The 23,554-nt window shown below is 31.4% G+C and overlaps 1 protein-coding gene across 1 annotated transcript; it reads right to left on the reverse strand.

The window, feature by feature from the left end:
- Window positions 1-439: 439 nt before the first annotated feature.
- On the reverse strand, window positions 440-19,135 carry LOC143057480 (uncharacterized). The gene is made up of 5 exons (XM_076230788.1): window positions 19,024-19,135; window positions 16,146-16,380; window positions 5,591-5,679; window positions 2,288-2,404; window positions 440-451 (listed from the first exon to the last, which is right to left on the reverse strand). Exons 2-5 carry the CDS (start codon window positions 16,351-16,353, stop codon window positions 440-442), a joined length of 426 nt encoding a protein of 141 aa, XP_076086903.1. The 5' UTR covers window positions 16,354-16,380; window positions 19,024-19,135.
- Window positions 19,136-23,554: the final 4,419 nt, after the last annotated feature.

Genomic DNA, 23,554 nt, shown 5'->3' on the forward strand with positions numbered 1-23,554 from the left:
TCAGAGAAAAAAAATTGTTAAGAATTTTATTACACCATGTGAATTTCTCGCGACTCATATGCTCTTAAGGTTGGTTTACTTTCTCGATATGTGCATTTTGTTAAACTGATAAAGATGCAACAATTCGGGTGACATATCAAACTTGCTTAATGTCCTACATATTTATGTGTTCAAAACAACGTTTGAAATTGTTGTTGTCTTCAAATGTCATATCATTAAGAGCTTCTTTTTTATTTAGAGTTTGCATTGTTGGTGACCTTTTGTTGTTGTGACTTATATATTTCCTCACATTATTAAACAAGGGGGTAAATAAAGGTTGACTTATGATATCAAAACTACTTTTGATGCAGACTGTGTTGATCTAAAAATGCGATTTTTTATATGTTTGTTTAAAAATAATGAATAGTTTAGTGCGTAAATTACATATGTATGTACCCTTTTAGACTTGTGTCTGAAATATAAATGTTGTTATTTTAATAAATGATGCAATGTTTTCTAGTCAGTTTACCTCGAAGTTCTGGACGTTTGTAATCAATTTTCGAAAAGGATGGCTGGCTAGACCAAGCAGTATCCATGCATGTTTTAGTATACACCTTAAAGAAATAATTCTTTGGTGAATATATGTTGTTTTTTCAATCCTGACTGATCATCCTCAGTCAAATAGTCAGTATCTTCATGCTTACAAACATAATCATATACAAGTTAATGTTTCGTAAATTGTCAAACAATTAAATTAAAATCTTTACGACACAACATAGACTTACGGTCACAAAGTTGGTATACTTAAACATAGTGTTAATATCTCAATTGACTTTCTCTACAAGTTGTCGCAGTTTAGGTCCTCAAGATACTTATGCAGCCGTCTTATCTGTGTTAATTTATTTTGTCAATTATTCAAATGTGACATTTTTGACTGATAATGAATGAAACTTCCATGGTAGGTGGTGTATTTATGGCAGGTTACGATTACACCGTTGTCGAACCCAGTCTTCTTTGTGAAGTTGCATGCGGTTTTCTCAGTTTATGTTTGTTCCCTAAATCGACACTAAACGCAGTTAATTTTGTTTTAGTTATTTTTTACTGCTATGCTCGATTTATTCCGCAATACATGCATCACTGTCAAACTCATCATTTTGACGGTATGTGTGTTATCATCCAATAGCAGTTGTCATGAAACAGAAATAGTCACTTCTATGTCAAAAAAGTTTTCGCGATATAGAAATAACAATTCCTAACGGAACATTGTGAATGTTTAGCAAGCAATATCCTGTTTTATTTTGTAAAAAACGTGAGAGTTATTTTCGAGAAAAAGAAAATGTCTGTCTTACATTGCTAAATATTTCCGGATCTAACGATTATAAATATGTATATGTATTTGCTGATCATTATCCGTTGCTTGACATTCCAGCTCTTTTTCTATGTCCCTTTGTAAGTATTTACCATACAAAAACATATTGTACAAAATTATTATATGCGTTGACATTGATATAGACAGTCAAATACAAAAACAATACAATCCATTAATAAATTATGGAGTTGTACATTCACATACATTCCTAGAATATGAACTTTTGAACCTTGAAATGCTATGCTATACTTAAAAGTATTTCGTTAGTTCTATCAAATTAACTCATCATAGATACCAGGAATAAAATTTAATATTTACGCCAGACGCGCGTTTCGTCTACAAAAGACTCATCAGTGACGCTCGAATCAAAAATGTTATAAAGGCCAAATAAAGTAAGAGCATTGAGGCCCAAAATTCCTAAAAGTTTTGCCAAATACAGCTAAGGTAATCTATTCCTGAGGTAGAAAAGCCTTAGTTTTTCCAAAAATCCAAAGTTCTGTTAACAGTTAATTTATAATTATAAACATATTCTTTAACATGAAAAATATTTTAAAGATATTTGATATTGTTAGTTTTATACCATAGTTTTGTTAAATTGAAATACAAGCGTCAATGTAATATATTGAATGAAAACACGTATGTCTTATATGTTACTTATATATTCTCGTTAAAATATTCAATAGTTTAGTCAACAGGTCCCTGCATATAGTTACTAGCATAACATTCTATCTAGTCGCAGAGTGTAAAAGAAGGATTTTGCTTCTTATGCGTTTCTTAAAGCTTGCGGTTCTATAAATGTGTGTTCTTGTATTAGGGTTATCATTGATTTGTGGTCACCTGTATTTAACATGACGAATGCCTATAATCACTGTATAGTTTTAAAATTTCTACTGTTTTATGTTTTCCTCAAAATTTCAAAAAAAAATAAAAAAAACTCACCTCTTCGTAGATATAGTCGAGAGCTTTCTGACTAAAAGGCCTTGTCATATCCGTCTTCGAAATTTTCCAATCCCCCATTTTTAATAAGTACATCGATAATGCAGTATGGTATTTGTCCTAAAATGCAAGTGATGTGTTACAAAATATATAAACGATGAGTAGTTAAACAGTTAATATACATTGAGCTTCAGTTACATTTACAATCTAGGAGTAGTCTATTTTTGAACATTTCTATAATACAGCAATGTGTATTTAAAAACAGAAAAAAATAAATGATAAGAAGAGATATTTATTTAAAATAGCATCATGTAAATGTATTCAAGGTTTTGTATTTCTTTTTGCAGGAGAGATCCTTACTTTAAAATTCAATAGTCATCAGTCTGAGCTGTACTGATTTTTTTCGGTAAAGATTCAGACAAAATAAATAACAAAACCAGAAAGAACAATTATTCAAATTTATTTCAGAAGAAGTGTTTTCATATTATCTTTTTTGCTTATAATTATTTGGTATTTTTCTTAAAACAGCTATTGTGTCATCTTGACTTGTTCTTAAAGAATATGATTGTCCCTTTACACCTGTACTTGGACTGTTCTAATCCGTTTGCTCTTTACCATAAAGAGGTATGAATTTGAGCATATTGAATGTTCAAATGGATCAGAATGTTATGTGCTTTCATTGTATTCAAAGAGGAAAATTAAGCTTGCTGTACTAAAAGGCATCGCATGAGACTTTTTTTTTCTCAATTTCGAAAATGTGTATCCCACGTCTTAGACATACAATAATCCACTTCTCTGAAAATGTCTCGGATTTGAATTGAACCATAATCATGTAAATGCATATCTAAGTTAACGATACGGACAGCTATGTAATAAACGGCTACAATCCACATTGTTGCCCAATTTAGATTTGAGTAACAGCTGTTTTGAAAATTGCGTAATGTGTTTTTTGTAGAACGAACTATTTAACATGTTCATCAGTAGACCAGAACTGCTAATTTACTGCAAGAGAAATGTTTGCAAATTATCAACCAGCTGGGAGGTAGACTAACTACTCTTGTTTATATATTTTTCTTACCAAAACACACTCCTTTTTCAACATCTTGACAAAAGAACTAACACAGTTATCACAAATAACACGTTTATTAACGAATATGTTGTTTAAGGATATGTTACTACAAGTTTACTAGGTCAGAATCTTGATATTTGAGTAGATATCAGCAAATAAGAACTGGGTGTCATTGAAACAACGTCTCATATTAGTTACTATCATTATCCATATGTTGTTTAAACCATGTGTTTCTACGTCCAGGAATCAGTAATATAGTGGTTCTTCAAAATATGCATGTGTTTTTCTATGTTGATATCCTTGTGGTTAGAAATCCTTTTTAGAATACACTTCCCTTTCAGTTTTAGCTCCAATTTTGATGTCTTTTGTCTTACCTTGGGCCTAGAGAGGTTAACGCTGGCATACATAGAAACACTTTATTTTAATTTTTTTTATTTTGTAGATACTTAAATACCCTTTCCATGCGGGGACCGTCTGAAACACGAAGTTATGAGGACTGAAACCAAGACAAATAGTGTAAAACCGAAGGCACATAACTACTAATCGTGTTTATTATCAAATTCGCCAAGGAAACGACTACTTCTGGTTACAAGTCTAGTTAAAGATCAAACTAGGATTGTTTTTGAATTTTGATGCAAATGACCTTCTTTAAACTGAGGTTCCCAGGTCAGTTCCACTCCAACCTAACAACTGTTGTAATAAACGTGTTCACTGGGGTCCACTCTACATGTAAAATACAGTTGGATGCATCTATTAGCATCCCTCGGACTTCCAGGTCGAGAAAAAGAACAAAAAAACGTCAAAATTTAAGCTTTTTGCACATGAGGCCCAACTTTTCGGCAAATTCATTTCTGTTTAAGGACCACTTATTCAGGTCCGGTCAGAAAGAACATACAAAAACGAAGTAATTTTGTCCATAATTAAACTACTTTGAAATATTGGATACACGTATCAAATGAAAGCTTAAGAACTGTGAAGCACTTTACATCCCGTAATTTTATTCCGAAAAATAACCTAAACAAATATATGAAATTATTTTAGGAGGGCACCTGTTGTTCAAATCAGATTGTGTACTTTCAATATTCCAGGAACAAGTTCGCACTAACAAGAAATAAAAGGTATATGGTATGGGGAATATTTAAGCACAAGTCAGAATAAGTTATAGTTTCGACTCGAAATAACTGAAGATTTTAAGACAAAGAAGCCATTAATGCTTGTTTGATAATTTAACAGAAAAAAAAGCGTTTTAAATATGAATTAATGTATTATTCCATAACAACAATATTGCACAAATCAAACTCAGAAGTAAACGTAAAAATCCCTTCTCTGAGTGGCTACAAAGTCTTATACTTCAAAATTATTTCTGAAGTACATATGTAAGATAAATGGCAACATCAACGTAGATGCATATATCTTGTTAAAATTGAAAAACATTTGTTACCATCCCTAAGTTTAGGTTGACATGTTTTATTTTTAAATGACAACATGATTCTCGTTTTGGAAAAGGGGCTGTGCTACAATCATAATTTTGCCTAGAAGTTGAAAGTGTGGGAAATTTAAAGAGTACATCTTTCTAAAATTATTTATGTTACGGAATTGTAAACTGTCTTCCGAAAATGACAGTGTGTGGTTATGTTCACACATCATAGCGGTTGAAAATTTTTGAGCATAAGCAAAAACTACAAAAAAAAACTATTCCCAGAAAAGATGAGGAACAAGCCTGAAGTCAGAAATTTGAAAGTTATTACCATTTGCTCCGTTGATTCGAGTGACACTTTGGCGTTAAAGTAGCGAGACATATGAAGTTTGTGCGTGTGTGTGTGTGTCCTTTCTGCAAAGTTATATGAATGTATTTATTATTTAACTTTCATGTGATTGCATTTTCGTCTTTTAATTTTTAAGGTGGTTGCTTGAAACATTGCTTGATGAACATTTTGGGTTGTCTTAGTCATGTTAGTAATGGTAATTCTTGAGTGTTCTGTGAAGAGTTTTCAGGACATTTGATGTTGTATTTCTATTACGAAATACACTTCCCTTTCAACACTCAGATAGTTTATAATTATAAAGATACTAGGCTATAATGTGCGAATAAACATCGCATGCAACTTGACAAGATATTTGATAACTTTGTAAATATTAAACTGACAATAATCACGTAGAACACGTTCGTCTAATTACCTTCGTGAACTAAGAAAGAAAAGAAGAACATTCGTCATCTACGAAAGAAAAATACTTACATATATGTCTTCTTCTTTTTCTTCCTTTTCTTCTACTTCTTCTTCTTTGTCTTCTTCTTTTTTTTCTGATTTGCATTCTTCCAAACACACTATTAATATACATAAAACAGTTGTCACACACTTTATATGAATATCCGAAACACAAAATAACTTAGAAAAAAATTCTCAATAAAGGACGACCACAATAACGTGACGTATATACTACTATGTCCTTTTGAAATTGATTTGAAACAATTTCTTTTCAGAATGGTCTTCACATAGTAAATGTCTAGCAATTACAAACAAAATGGGCATTCTTTATATTTTATTTCCTTTGTTTGCTCAAACCTCATTTAAAAATGTAGAAAAATTTAAATCAATAATTTACAAACATTGTATATTTGATACATAAGATGTAATACCACCGCTGAGTTTCCGCGTTTATATAATAAATTTGAACTGTTAAAATAATTGTGTATAGTTTATTTTAACTGAAGAAATAACTGACATGAGTCCAGTACTATGGACAAAATTTCACATGACATTGCATTATATATAAAAAAAAAAACAAAAAAAAAAACACCTATCCCTGAAAGTTAACCAATCAGATGTGTACCCCTTGTATCCCTATGTACGAGATTAAGCAATCTTGTAACCTCAAATTTTCAAAATTCTTTATAAAAAAATAATGGTGCCTTGAACACGTTGACTCACCCAAGATATATGTTTATGACTTATTTTGTTTACTGCCATTTGATTAAATTCCTAAAACTGTCAAATTCAAAGGAATATTTGTTGTCGAGCATTTTTCGTATGCAATCGGAAGTGACGTACTATGATTTGGTAGAATTACACATAATTTAGCATAAACAAAACGTAAAAGTGTAATTCTTGTAAATGTAATGATATCAAGTTAAGTTTACAAAGTTAACATGTAGACGACATTTGCCTTTTCAGTGATACTTAGGACAACATTTTGGAAAACCCAATACAAAAATTAAAAAAGTAATGATATTAAAAATAAACTAGATGTGTCAAAGCAACACGAATTGCCCCGCCCCAAAAAGTAGAAAAATCTGCAATTTCAATATAAACACATGTGGACACAAACATGATGGTAGGTAGTCTAACATATCAAAAATCAGCTCAAAATCTGGAGGGGAATAGAGAAAAAATCCGTATAACTGTGATTTGCAATAATTTATCAAAGTCAAAAGACCGTAAATTCAGCGAAAATTAGCGGAGCGGACAGAAACTTAAGCTTGACATGTAACTCATCATGGTTAACTCACATTCCAAAAATCAGCCCAATATCTCAAGGCGTTTAGAAAAAAAGTCCGTATAACTGTGATTTTCAACAATTTCTCAAAGTCCAAAGCCCGTTACTTCGGCAAAAATTAGTGGAGCGGAACGAAACTTTAACTTGATCTGTAACTCATGATGGTTAACTGACATACCAAAAATCAGCCCAATATCTGAAAGCGTTTAGAAAAAAAGTCCGTATAACTGTGATTTTCAACAATTACTCAAAGTCCAAAGCCCGTAATTTTGGCAAAAATTAGTGGAGCGGAACGAAAATGAAACTTGAACGGAATGACGGACAAAGGTAAAACTATATGGCACCGACAACTTCGTTGCGGGGCCATAATCATAAATAAATCATACCATGACCAAGGAATATTGCATGACGGAGAGGCATTTTCTATTTCTAATACACAATTTTTTTTTAATATCTATACAATAATATCGGTAGAAACTTGGCTAGGGATGATATACGGAATGAACAATCCACCTGCATTCACCCAGATTTTGCTAAAACATTGCATGTTCCAAATATAATGAAACGTTTTTGCACTTAAACATTTAATATCTTTTTAAGATGCACGAGACAAAGGTATTTTTATCGAGATAGTAAATGTATACTATAATGCAAGATTAATAATTTGTTAGTGTTGGGAATATAAAAAAGAAGATGTGGTATGATTGCCAATGAGACAACTGTCCTCAAAAGACTAAAATGACACAGACATTAACAACTATAGGTCATTGTACGGCCTTTAACAATGAGCAAAGCCCATACCGCATAGTCAGCTATAAAAGGCCCCGATAAGACAATGTAAAACAATTCAAACGAGAAAACTAACGGCCTTATTAATATAAAAAAAAAATGTACGAAAAACAAATATGTAACACATAAACAAACGACAACCACTGAATTACAGGCTCCTGAATTGGGACAGGCACATACATAACAAATGTGGCGGGGTTAAACATGTTAGCGGGATCCCAACCCTCCCCCTAACCTGGGACAGTGGTATAACAGTACAACATAAGAACGAACTATAAAAATCAGTTGTAAAAGGCTTAACTCATCAGATGGACAAAAATACAAGTGGACGAGGCCGGGTACTTATACATTCCGACACAAAAAGACACAATGAACAGATCTGAGAGTACTTGCAGTTATCTGACAGCTAGTTCAAAGCCACTAACAACTAATAAAAAAATCATGCATCTAAGACTAAACTATCAATCCGTACACATCCAACATCCAATGGATTTAGTGTAAAGACGTCATCAACAGCCAGAGAAAAACATGACCTTGTGCAATGTATCGACAGATTGTAGATCCATGACTATGTATATGTATAAAACATACTAGTAATATTTAGTTAGCTTTTAATTTACTGATAACAAAATCAATATTTATACCCATAAAAACAATATTCAATGATCTTATTACAGTGTTGAATAGGTAACCTTTTAGAATAAGTTTATTTAAAGGAGCAACAAGTTTACATGGATCATTTCTATATTTACGGGCACGGTTAACAACATTTCCGTAAAAATGAGGATGTGCTATCCCGTTTGAAATAAGTTTTCTACAGGTACAACCAAACTTCAAAACCAAATCTTTATATCTATGGAAAAATTTAGTAAAGGTTTTAAGTAATTTATGGTAACGATATCCCTGGTTTAATAATTCACCAGTAATACATAGATTGCGTTCGTTAAAATCAAAACGTCACAACAGACACGGGCATAGCGAACGAGCTGTGAAATATAAACACCGTAAGATGGAGCCAAAGGAACATCACCATCTAAAAATGGAAAATTAACAATAGGGAACGAAAAATCTTCTCTTTTGTCGTAAATTTTAGTGTGGAGTTTCCTGTTTAAAACCGAAATATCTAAATCCAGGAAAGGACAGTTATTACCGAACAAATTTGATTTATTTAAAGTAAGTTCCTTGGGGTAAATTTTAGCAGTATATAGAGAAAATTCTTGATTATTTAACGAAAAATATCATCAAGATAACGGTAAGTGTTGTTGAATTTATCAATTAAATACAATGTCGACGGGTCTTTACTGAGTTTAGTCATAAACTGTGATTTGTAACAGTACAAAAACAAGTCTACTATTAAAGAGGCACAATTAGTGCCCATGGGCATACCTACATCCTGTCGATAAACCTTGTTGCCGAAACGTACATAAATATTATCAAGGAGAAAATTAACAGCTTCAATCATTTCATCACACCTCCAGTAAGTAAATCTAGCATATTTACCTTTCTCATTAGAGAATAAGGCTTCAAATGAGTTGCAGCAAATATATTTGCATTCAGCTTTACCAAACGACCATTTAACTGAATAGGAAAAATTTTGTTTATGAAGATAGTGTGGAAGTGTAGTGTAAAGAGTAGAAAAATCAAGACTGTCAACAGAATCAAAAGGACCAGCAAAAGCACGTAATTTATCTAAAACATCCAAAGAATGTTTTACACTCCAAAAATGGTTTATACCACTGTGTTCATATATTTTATTACAATAGTTTATGATAAGCTCTTTAATAGTAGTTAATGAACAAGTTATTAAGAGAACTGCAAGATTAGTTGTAGAACACTTACTAGAGGCCGAGATGAAACGATATGTAAATGTTTTTTTGTGTAGTATAGGTAGCCAATACATAGAAGGGACCTTCAAATGTTCAGAAGAAGCCTTAAGCTTTGATGTGGTTGTGATATGTTTGTTTACTATATGACTCTCTGTGGAGCGGATGGACTTGAATGTATATGAATTTAAAATTGCATTCTTAAGGACGTCCGTGTAGTATTTACGGCATACCACCACCACATTGTTGGCTGCTTTGTCGGCCGGTACAAACACAAACCGCTTTGAAAGTTCTTGAAGTTTATTTCTTATTCTGGAAATAGGTGTATTATGTACTCTATTATTTACTTCTAAATTATTTTCAAAATGTGATATTCTTTTATCTACCACATTCATACATTTATTTCAATAAGAATCAAGAGATTTTTTATCAGATTTTTCCGTTTACACCACTTTTTACAAAACGAGGAAAGAGCATCTTTGGTGACTTGACGACACTCTTACCAATCTATTTTAGATGGAGCCTTTTTTCAAAAAGTTTTTAACCTCTCTGTTCTGGACGATATCGAGGTCCCCTGTAATAACATGGCCATAGGGAACATATCTAAACTTCGCCGATTCACAGTTTCAAGTTAAGGGAGTATTAATATCTATATTCACGTCTGATGCAACCGACGTATAATCAAAAATTAAATTCTGCTGTTTTTTTTTGTATGTGTATGAATTTATAGGTGGTTCTATATTTTAAAAATAGGGATGTATAAAGTTTTGAACGGTAGAGTCAATAAATATACTAGATAAGTTGATAAAATCAATACCTCTGCTTATATATTTGATTTTCAGAAAATGACGTTTATGATCTTCAGGTTTAATTTGTTGATACGCGGGAACAGCCTATGGTGGCAAAAAGCTGTAATTATTCGAGAATATTCATACAGTGGGCTGAAGAATGAGATCGTGTCACACTCTTTGAAAATATTGTGTGATTTACTAATGGGTATTTGACCCAGTTTACATAATACGTGATGCCTACCATTGTTTTCAAATATAGATAGGAGATTACCAAGTGTATAATTTGTACGATGTTTAACTCGTTGATTTCGATTGATACCTTTCCAATGAGACCTATTATTTCGTTGTTTTTTATCAATAATATTCACGATGTCAATAGAAGAAGTAGTAGATATGTTCCCTTGTCCAAGTATATTGTTATTTATACCTAGGGGATAAGCTGTTTGAAGTCGTTTAATCCAAGACAGTTCGATAATTTACGGGAATCTTCAAATTGTTTATGCGACTGCCCTTGCTGTTTCTGGACCGTTTCAAGCGGTTGAAATCTAATAAATTTAATATTGTGGTCGTGTTTACCTAAATGTTGATAAATTATACTTTTGAATTTCTTAGGTTTTTGGAAGCGGTATAGATGTTCCTGTGTTCGTTTAAAAAAACTCCCGTCCTGTTTGTCCTACATATTGTATACCACACTTTGGCTTTGTTCATGTAACCAGATAAATGAGGCTTTGGGTTTTTCATGTTATGTCACAGGAAAAGAAAAGCGAAAAAGCTCTCTTGTTCACTGTTGACCTTATAGTATTATCAGAAGATAATCTAGAACAGGTTTGTCATTTTCTGGCATTGCACGGAAATATTTGTGGATATCCATGCACGTGCATTTTTATTGAATAATCTGACTGCAGCAGCATTGCCACCTTTAACACAACTATAAAAACTGCTAAATTTAGATGGGGAATTTCCATCATGTTGAATTTCAGAATGTTGTTTTAACATGTTTAAGGGAAAACATTTTGTGTCAAGAATGTGAATGAGAAATTTTGTATTTTCTATACACAGATTGCTTTTCTAGAAAAAAAAGACTCATTTTGATTTTAATCGGTTCAACTGTACAACACTTTAACACATCTATGCTGATTAAATTTATCTCTTGTTTATAAATGACATTATCTGGTTTCGGTATTCTGGAGATACACTTACCAAGTATTGTTTTTGACAGAAATATGTATAAAGGATATTTCAAATTTATTTCATTATGTAAACGATTCTTTCGAGTACAAATTTGAAAACAGGTATCGAGCGAATGTGATTCACAGACATCTCTTTTTTAGATCATGAAATTTAGTGAACAGATAATGAAATGTAAAAAGTGGGACATAAATAGGTGTGGTTTTTTTTATTTGACGAGATTTTGTCTTTTCGTTTAACATATAAGAAAAGTATATAAAAAGCACTTGCAGAAACCTTATTCCAATGAACTGTACGAGTCTAAATATGTTCAACTTAAAAATGATAGTTAAACAGTACTCAGACTGATATATACAATTAACAGTTACCAAATTGAAATGAAAACTGACCGATTTAATGGCATTACATCATAAATATTTATTTATGATAAAAAAAAAAATTGGCATCTAGATAACACCAAATGATAGTTTTACAAAATTAGGGGGTAAATTTGTACTTTTTTAGGGGGTAAATTTATAATTTTTTAGCCAACTTTTCAAATAACGATTTCTTATTTAATAAATCAGGCAATCAAAACCCCATACAGACCTCATTTATAACTGACCACTGAATATGCCCAACAACTTCATACTATATATACTTGATGGTTTTGAGCTGTCAGTAATCATGAAATAGATTCATAAAGATCAGACCTTAGAAAACAGTAAGTAAACTCTTCCAACAATTAGCTACAGCTTGTTTCAGAACTTCTAATCGGAAAGACCTAGATGCATAAGGTTCTTCACAATATTCATCCGGTAAATGTTCCTTTTGTTTCTGATTTGGTAATTTGGTAATTTTCCTACATTACGTAAAAATGCAAAATAATTAGTTTTGTCTATTCAGTCCAATTAATTAATAGACCTTGCTTTATTTGTGTTTTTTTTTTAATAAAAACTATGCATGCAAACTTTAATTAATAAAACCGTATTAAACTAGGTTTCACTGGCCCGATGAAAACGTGTGAGGTGAGATATATTCGCAAGTCCAATGCATTATATGAAAACAAACTCTCTATAGTTGTTAATGTCTGTGTCATTTTGGTCTTTTGTGGATAGTTGTCTCATTGGCAATCATACCACATCTTCTTTTTTATATCTTTAATTTAGTCGTCCGTTATTCCCTTTTCATTTCTGAATGAAGCAAAAACACCTACAAAAACTTTTATCTTTCTTAGTGTTATCCTTGCCTGACCAAAAAAATCATATGTTATAAATCGTATTAAAACAGTAGATAAGAACCATAGTAAAAAAATATTTAAAACTTTTTAATAAGCAGTCAGTTATTTGATAAACGAAAGAGACCCCCCCCCCCAAAAAAAAAAAGAAAAAAAAAACCACAACATAAATATATAAATGGAAATTGTAAATTATAGCATTTTACAAGATCTTGTCTTTGTGTGCTAAGTACTAGTACAGAGAAATCAATTAAGTTGATTGATTGTTGTTTGCTTTACGTCCAGTAGCAAATATTTCATGCGTGTTCATGACTATTACACATAAATTTTAAACACAATAGGTAGGTCGTACAATAGGAGGTCGACAGTGAGGTTGGACGTTGAGGGTATATTGAATAAGGACAGAAATTTAGACGTGAAACAGCTGGCAATATTCGGACCACTCAAATAATAGGTGCAAGAGTTTTTAATTTGCCGAGAGCGTTGATCCATAAAATCTACCGTGAAGTCGATCATCCATGTTTACGTGTAGTTTACAATATCATATCACGCATCCAATTGTGTTAGATACTTTTAGCTCGCTTTTGTAACAGTGATAATTCTGTGAAGGTGTATTGTGTATTGTACTTTAGTTTTTGGTATGATATTATGTACTACCGATTACTACCGCTGTCCTGGTTGGTCTCGTGTGGGGGTGTTCGCCTCGAGAGCGGGAGGTCATTTTTCGAATCCCGAACGCGTCAAACAAAGACGTTAATTAAATTGGAATTCTATTTCAACGCTTAACACGTGGCTTCATATAGTAAGAGCACAGACTGGCCGGCTACGAGTCGGAAATGTGTCCGGATCCGGTGACTTTTCTTCCTGCGAACTAATATCTTGTGAACTTACACGATAAAAAAAAAACGACTCAGCTTGTCAGTCTAGTAAAAAAAACGGGGTTAATACTCTTACTATATTTACATGTTATCGTCCTGAATATTAATTTTATTTGTCGCTGGTCGTCATCCATTCTCATTATTTATTTTACCGTTATATCATACAGTGAAGACAAGTGTTTTTCTTTTACTGGTTTATAATACAACTTCTTAAATTTTCACCGATCAAAATTAAAATATAGCAGGTGAAATTTTTCAACCAAACACTTATGATTGTTGGATATCTTTGACGACAAATAATATTAAATCAAATGTGCCTTTTCGGATATATAACATTTGACGGAAAATATTATTGAATTAACTCCGTATAACTATTATTTAATCATGGGTCGGTTTTAAGCTTAGTATTCTGTGTACGCATCTTTCTATAAAAAAAAGTCCGAATGTTGACTCTTAATATTTTTATTTATCTGTGTCTTTGGGTTGCTGTTGCATTAATGTATACCTTTATCTCCTTTTATTCAAAACCAAATGATTCGCTTCGGTATAGAAATATTGACATCTCTGGAGCTATCCCGTCCCACAGTATATCCTTGCTAAATGTGTGCGTTCGTTTGGCTTATTGGGTATATAGAAACGCAGCTTTGTTCGATCAAAATATAATATGAATGCATATCCGATACCTGGTGAAGTGAGAAATTTCACGCTATCTATACCTTACAAACATTAGGGTGAAAGACGATCTACGCACGAGTTGAATGATTGAAATGTGTAAACAACAAAAAAGGACAGCTAAATCTTTTCAAATAAGTCGCATGGCTGATTTTAACAACATTTTTTGTGACTTTTGCTCGGACAGTTATAGCAGATGAAATAAAATATACAACAAAACCGATCAGCAAGCTAAAGACAATATACAAAAAAATTAAACGCTCAAAATAAGTTGAATCTTTTTATAAATTGTTGTCAACCTTTTTTATTTATTTTTTTTTGCTTTTGTGACAACTATTATACCAGTCTGAGATACAAAACTTGAAACAACAAATTTTGTCACCTAGACGAGACAGCCATCTTTGTACGCTTCAATATATGAGTTATTGCCACTCAATGAAGATTGTTTTTCTGTTCTAGTCCCCTCCCCTTTTAGTTTTGATGGAAATTATATAATGTAATCCCTGATGTGTACTACGACAACGGTTTTTAATGTTAAAAAAAATAAATGCAAAGAGAAAAATGAAGGAAGAAGTATTAAGATTTACGCATACAAATTCAAATGAAAATAATAATGAAATATGTAAAAATTTGAAAACTGTTTGAGACTATAATCAATTGAGGACAAATGATTATACATCACTAAATGAAGCTGATTAATTTATTACTCCTTTGTGGCAAATATGTCATGCATATGCTAGATGCAAAGTTGATCAATATGAAGCAAATGCTTTCAAATTTAGAGTGGCACTTTTTACATTAAGGCAGAGCGTTCGCTAGAGGTAAAACGTATGCCGTAATAGAATAGATGTGAACCATAATGATCGAACTCTTAAGTTAAGCTATTAACCTTCCTTCCCTCTTTTTTTCTCCACGATAGACGGATGCCATTAACAAAACGGCCTGAATTTACAATCAATAACGGCCACTATAAGTAATGAGATATTAACTTTTTTATAAATAAATTACTATTGCAGCCAGCATCTCCCCGTTCGGGACAGGTTATTATTTCCACGAAATACCGCCTGATTATAATTGATCGGAGATATTTAAGCAACCAAAAGCACTTTCAATCAAACAAATTCTTAAATTGAAAATTAGGGAATTTGCTGGGTGTTTTTTCACGATCCTATTTCGGACCCCCTGATTTTAAGAGGGTGTATCTAATTAGTCATGTCCGATTAACTTTAAGTAAATTGAACCTCAACTTAACTACATCGGGTAAATAAGTTCGAGGTACAATACGTAGACAATAGAAATCCTTTGTGAAATGAGATCGTCCCAGGTTTCTAAGATACTTATTTTGCGTTGAAGAACAATGTAAAATGCACGAGCAGGTTTGTAAGCTACTTTTATTGCAAAAACAAAATCGATATCGAAGTCAATTTCAAGAGCATAATTGATATCCTGGTGTTAAATGAAGTTGTAGATGCTGATGATCCGGTCAATTACCAAATACAAATTCAGCAGTATTTCTCGTTATTTTTCTTTTTGCATTGCATTGCACTTAACCACCTCTTATTGGCCGGAAAACATGTAGTATATCAACTGTTTCAGAAAAGAATATCCTGACAAAAAAGGATAACGAGACAGTTGTTTGTCTTGCGTTTAACCTACATTATAAACAATTAGATAAATGTCAAAACTTATATAAGATGAATCCATGTTTTGGTTTTGTAAATGTTTGAGGCAAAAATGTGAAATACCATTATTGGACAATTGAATAGTGTTTTTAAAAATGAAACACACCTGCAGAATCCCTAGTAGCAATTTGGAGAAAAAAAACCACACTCAAAACATTATGCTAAGCACTTTCGTAATATATACAAATGAATACATATATGACATATTTTCCGAGATGTCTACTAACGTACTGATTTCTTACTATTCTGAATACATACCTCCAACTATCATATCGCAAATAAGAATATCTAGATCACCCTGGATATCAGAAATATTTGTAATTCCTTCTGACCATGGAGAGCTTCTCTTGTATTTTTTGTCCAATTTCTTTACCCTCCAAGGCATTTCATTAACTGTTACTGTTTTGTATTCTGTGATCCCTGATTCATCGGTGTCGTCGCTTTTTAGTGCCCATAACAAACTCATTTCCTGCGTGTTTGACTGGTTTCGTTTCTATAAAAGTATGGGTTTAAATTTTTTGACTCATTATTTCAATTAATACCCCCCAAAAAATAACACGTATGCACATCATATTTGGAATGAAACTACAGCACTTCATCCTATTTCTATTTTTTTCAAAAAATGTAAATAAATACAAAATCAGGTACCTTATGTGTAAAGCATATATGTTATTAAGCAGAGCAGTAAATGACTCCGTTAAGTTTCCGGTTATCTTATTTTTTAACAACCATCTGCTGCAGTACAACCTCAGATATACTCTAAAAAAAATTAACATCTAGAATGGTCAGGACATTTTTTGTATTGACCATTTCTTTAGGTCAAATGTTTGTGACAGTATTCAGTTATATCTGGTCACCTTTAAAGATGCAATGACATTCAGCTGTTGAGCAGTCAGGTGTAAAAACGGCATATCAAATTTATACCTGTACAGGTAGATAGTTCTTATCCATGTATACTTATTTTCATGTAACATAGAGGTTTAATTCATTAAGGTTTGAAACTGATAATATGTATCGGTAGCATTGAAGTGATTTAAAATTGAGTATGTGGGCGATAATATGTTCATTATTCTGATTTTGTTTATGTTATACAAGTTATTTCTAGGTTGCATTTCTGTAAATATTGACAATACAATTTCCCATAGGAACTCCTTTTACGACTAAAACTGTACTACTTTTACTATAAAGTTTAGAAAAATATCTTATCCTAGAATTGAAAGTTCTTATGCACCACAATTTTTTTCAAAGGTCAAAATATAGGGCTGTGCGGCAATTTTTCAACGTTTATATGCCCTGAACTTCTCAGAGTTTAAACTAACACTCATTTTCTTAACTACCCCTACCTTGAATGAAAGGTTATCACAGATGTCAATGTAAACAATATGCACATGTTTATGTACTGGTAACATTCTCAAGTTATGTCTTTGTGAGATGGAACACAGAGAGCATAACTGCGAACCAGTTTGTAAACAAAATTAATTTTCTATGAATATTCAAGATTTCTCCAAAAGAGGCGTGTTTTGAGAAACAGCTGTATTTACAAAGTGCAACCTATACAGACATTTATTCAAGTAGAATACTCTCTAAAATCAGTTTTTCTCACATTAATACTCATTTATCAGAATTAAAGTCTTAAAGAAATCACTGTGTATACTCTAAGTTTTTCTTTACTATACATTTTATACCCCATCCCCTGTTTCAATTTTTTAAAGAATTTGAAAACAAGACTTTAATTATTGCCAGCTTACCCTATTTGCATATTTTCTGATAAAAAATGCCTAGAACCTGTTTAAAACTGTTTTAATAGCATATTGAAAGCATATCAGAATACAATAAATGTAATGTTAGGCAGTCAATCATTACAACATCCAAGATTATATAAAGTCTAGCCTCTGTCTCCAGTCCACATCTTACTGTATGCCTATTTGTCAATTAGAGAACACATTTTCTACCTCTAATGGTCAATTCAGAATTCTTGTCATAGCAGTATCATCTGTAACTATATATCTGACACAATTTAGCTAATATATATATTAGAAGTGTTCCAACAAAGCCATAGTTGCAATAGTTGTATGTATGCAGATACCAGTCTGAGATATGAATTCACTTAAAATGTTGTAGAGATGACTGCTAACATCTGATTTTTGCATAACTTCCAAGCATAATTATTGGTTTCTATATCAAGAACTTTAAAATCATAAAATCATAGCATTTACAAGTTAAATTATTTGTTTTATGACACAGGTGGTAGGCAATTTTCTATGTTTTTGCCCCTGGGGCCTCAAATTTCCTAAATCATTCTGCTGTTTCAAGCATTTTGGAATATTTAGTACATATTCAGTATAGAACACACTATTGTAAGTTTTCTTGAGATAGTTTTGTTTTTTCTAGCTTGTATGTATTATGCCGTGGTGACAAAAATTATCGAAAGGACACACACCCCCCATAAATAATATTCAGGAAGGATCTATGAGTTTCAATAACTGCGAAGAGTAAATATAAGCACTTCTTAACAATTTAACTTACAAATATGCAAATATTATGAATTAATTTTGTATCCAGGACTTTAAGTAAACTTTGCATACTGTAAATTGTGAATTTATGCTGAGTCATCATATTTAAGGCCCAGTTTAAATTATATATTTATTTGAATTTTTAAGTTGTTAAAATCTTAACCTTTGCCCTTGATTTAAGGAAATCAACGATTGGAACTCGAACCGTTACAATGCATGAAGAAGACATAGAATTTAACTGTTGCAAAGAAAGAAAAATCCATTTGTTTGCTTCCTCAACAAGGAAGCGAAAAACAGAACACTTTATTAATTTTGTACATGTACAAATAAAGCAATGACTGATTTATTTACCTGTAAATTGTACTATAGTTGGCTGATTGCAGAATTAAAAACAGTAAATAAGTCGTTTCTTAACTAGGTCTTTCTAACAAATGCAAACATTACATTTTGATTACATTATTTTACCTAGGATATTGGTGGCTGCCCGGAAACAAGGAATTGATCAATGTATAAGTGAACCAGGTGTTTGATAAACATACGAAATACCGAATGTTGCTGAATGTTTTTGCAAAAACGCACAGTAAAGCGATCTCATCCGTAATACGTAAACAATTATAGCCCACCTTAAAGTGAATGATAGGTATCTGTGATTCAATTGCTTTGTTCAGAACATCTTGTGATATCAAACCATTTGTTCCTAAAGATACGATAACTGGAAAAGCTCCTTTTCCAATGGTATCTATAAATCAGAAGAGGAAGACATCGGAATTATAGTAATTTAGAAAAAAAGGAAAAAATACATTATCATTCCATATTGATAGAATTTTAGTAGGTTTTTATATATGAATGGGATTTTAAATAAATTAGCATATTCACATGTAAAAGTATATTCATCGAGCAAAACGTCGTGTGCTTTTAAGTGCTTAATTTTGGTAAAAAAAACATGTGATGTGCAATTGGTTTTGGTAAATAATTGCCATCACATACATGTGGCCAACGGCCGAAGTGAGTATCAGTTTTTCAAAAGTCAATTAAGCCACATATTTACCGAAACAAAAGACATTTATTGTATAATATAATTTAATTTTAGATGTAACGCGTCTTCTGATTGACGTCTTTTTGTTTATCAGCTCATAGACATAATTTAGTCATGTGACCGTGACGTCATCAACGTTTTTTCATGATTTATTCTGGTTTAAAATGGAATTTTGAATTAAATTATAACATGTATATGAAATAACTGTAATATATTATCTGTTTATTTGAATAACATAAAAAATATGGTGCGCACTTTAAAATAACCCAATACGCGGGTTATTCAGTGTGTACCACATTTTTTTATGTTAATTCGTCATAGACAGAAAAAATATTACAGTCATTCCTTATAAAATAATAATCATAAAATAAGAAACCATTTGAAATAAAAAAAAAAAGTAAATTAAAAAGAATTATTAGGAACTTTCAAAGCAAATAGTGCAAAATCAAATAGCAAAATCAAATTTCAAACACATGAAACGAATAGATAACACCTGTCCTATTTCTGTTTTTGTACAAGTTTTTCTTTTATAGAAATGACTGATTGTATAGCTAGCTTAAAATAGCACTTGCGTGCAAAATTCCAATATCTTGACAAAAATGTGTGTTCAGAACAAAAAAGCATAATAGGTGAACATTATAAAAATAGTGATACAGCAGTCAGCATTGTGTTCTCATCCTAAATACTACAAAACACATAAATACATCAACAAAGACAAACAAAAAGGCACATTAGTAAAAACGAAAGAGGGGAATACCAAACAAATACTTAACTACAATAACACAATGACGGGATGTATAAATACCAAGCCACGTCAAATTAAAATTTCCAAAAATAGACTTAACAGTAAAAGTAATAAATTATAAAGACAAATAAAAAGACAATATAACACCGTCAGTCACTAAAATCTATTCTTCAAAACAACCGTGAATATGTGGAGTTGACACAACACATTTCTCATCAATGTCTTCTTTGGAAAATAACGAGATGGTCTTTGAAATAATTCTGGTCCATCAACTTTCTGCTCATACACTGGTGACGTTTTAAAAAGTCTGAGTAGCAACTGCCAGTTCGAAAATACTGAATGGGTTGGGGAATGTTTATCCCGTATGCAGATGCAGTTTGTATAATTGATAATTTTGAACTTAAATCCTCGTTTTTCAAAAATGCTGGTACTGAGATTACTGTGTAAGCCTAATTCGAGGTAAACATTATGCAAACTAAGCCGTGACTTATTGGGCTAGAGGATATGTTAATGGAATCCTGTCAGAAAACTCTGTTTTTTTAATGGAAAGAACATCATCGACATATCTGAATGTGAAATTAAATGATCTTTTTTTTCGATATCCATGCAAAAATAATTAATTTATAACATATAATTATTGTGTTTAAAGCGTTTAGATTGCACATGGGTAATAGCGGTATGCAGGGTTAACAAATAAAAAGTTTTGATAGAACTAATTTCAGAGAAAGATCGATATATAGAGTTATCAAAAAAATATAATCCTCGTATGGTTAATATCATTAAAAGCCATATAAGTAATATGGAATTTTTCAATACTCTAGTTGTTTATCAATATTTTTCTCAGACTAAGATTACTACAGAATCATATCTCTTCGTGTACATGCATGTCAAATACTTATCCAGATTTTCTGTCTTAAACTATACAAAAATGCAAGGATGGCTTTAATGTTTCAGATCTAATAATAACACAGATATCTCGATACGATATGGATCCATGTTCACTTACTGATTATAATCAAGTATTAAGCGTTGTCTCTTTGGTAAGTAAATTTACACTGTAATAGTATATAAGTGATTTGAATTGTTCCATAAATCATTTCATTATTTCTTTATTGAACCATTACTTATCATTCATTGTTAAACAACAATAAATATCAAATTTCTCAATAAATATCTGCATGCAAAAAAAAGTGTAATTTTTTTTTTTATAATAAAGAATGCTTTTGAAGATTTTAAAATATACTTATGCGATGACAAAACGGGAACCATTAATTTATATTTTTTCTGTCTCTGTCTAACACCTTACGGAACGTTAGTGGAATAACTTGTGATAGGCATTTTTGACCTGATTATTGCCATCTGATTATAAATCTTTGAAAAGTTCTTTCCAGTTAGGGCTCATGTAAAAACATGAATTCTTTATCCACTATTTCGACTAATTGCGACCTGACTTGTATAGTTTAATTAAGAAATAATTGACAAAGGATTGATGCAAGCTATACTCTATTGTAGTTCAAACATGGGTTTGCATTATAGTCGTGATGAGTTTTGCCCGAGCGACAGTGAGGGTGTAATTAACATGAATACAATGCCTACACATGTTAAAACTACAATAAAGTATAGCTTATATCAATTATTACGATTCTGACAACCGAGACAATTTCTATGTCCTCTGTGTATAAGTGTTTGTATAGGCTCTTCCATGAATCTCCTTTTTTCGTTTGTAAACAAGCAAACGACAGGCAATGTGATTTGTTTTACACGTTGAGTTTTTTACAGCAAACATGAACGGTTGTCGTATCTAAGTCAATTTCTGATTGCAAAACATTACAGTCACGATAAATGAATAAGTACCAACATGTGCATCATTTAAGACTTTGGAAGTATTTGAAGTTAATAAAATATAATAAATGCATGCAAATTTGCTAAAATTCACTTTCTGCAGTAGTCAATAAACGCATGTGCAATCGAATTTTATTGGATTTAGAACATGGGCTTATTCACAAAGCGACAGAAGCACGTCATGTACGATTTATAGTTTTGATAGTGCTACAACTGATAGACGGATTTTAGGAGAGAGGTATAGGTTTTTACTATTTTTGCTCATATGTAAGTAAAAGAGGTCAAGGTTTGCCATTATGAAAATTGAAATATATCATCAGGCTATTAGTCTATGAAGAATATAATTAATTGTACCAAGTCAGAAATACGCCATTTGTTATTAATTCGTTTTATGTGTTTAGAATTTTTGGTTTAGCCATTCGAATATGGACCTTTAGTTTTAGAATTTTCCTGTTCGGTATGTTTGTTATTTTACTTTTTGCAGCTAGTATATTGGCTATGTAGCTCTTTTTTTGTTGTTGTGATGCATTCTGTTGGTTTTCAAACTATATCGATATCTTAACATTGAGCTTTCCATGGTGTTTTGATTTTTTTATGTTTGCACTCAAGATCTTCCAAGTGTTTTTTTTTTAATATTTAAGTGAATTTTGGTAAAAATAATGAAAAAGATTTTAAAAAGTGTTTCTATTGTAAAAAAAGTGTTAATATTATTTTTCATATCAAAGTACTGTGTATGTGTTTAAAACACTAAAATTTATAATGTTTGTCGAAAACCTTAGACCATGCTCATGACTAGAAATCCATTAACATATCGGTTTGATATTAAAACATATTCCACTAGAAAAGTAAAGCACTATTTGTTAATAACTTGCCTTCTGCCTTTCTTTTAAAGAAAAGAAATTCGTCTTCTATTTTCTCGTTCACTCTGTCAAATTCTTGGACTCCTTTTTCTATTAGTTCCTACAACATAACAAATAATAATGTTAATGCATCTTGTTACGTTTTCTTCGTTCATTAAATTTTGGAATAACATAGCCATCGGTCTAGAATTTTGTTGAAATGAGCAAATTTTTAGAATAGTATGTATTTCATGTTGAAGAATACTCTTTTTAATTTAGAAAAGTATGTGTTTTATAATATTTAAGGGCTGAATTTACTTGTGTTATTATTTATCAAGAGGTCAAGTACAGTAACGCCATTGTTTTTATATTCTTTTTATTTTATTGCTATAACAATACATATTTAAAGTATTGACAAAATCATCTTTTGGTTTCAAACTATGATTTATGCAAAATCTAACAATTTTGCACAACTAGTGACCCATACTTTTTTTTTTATATATTTGACATAAAAGCAGAATATAAATTACATTTTGATAATTTTTGAAATATTCTATTGATTAAAATTTAAATGTAATATCTTTGACAAAGTACATGGAGTACGACAAATTTTAATGATACAATATGTGACTATATGCTTAACATCTCATCTAGAATAAAATATAACAGAACATATATAACATTATTAAATA

This window comes from Mytilus galloprovincialis, chromosome 13, assembly GCF_965363235.1.
Source record: "Mytilus galloprovincialis chromosome 13, xbMytGall1.hap1.1, whole genome shotgun sequence".
NCBI classification, from domain to species: domain Eukaryota; kingdom Metazoa; phylum Mollusca; class Bivalvia; order Mytilida; family Mytilidae; genus Mytilus; species Mytilus galloprovincialis.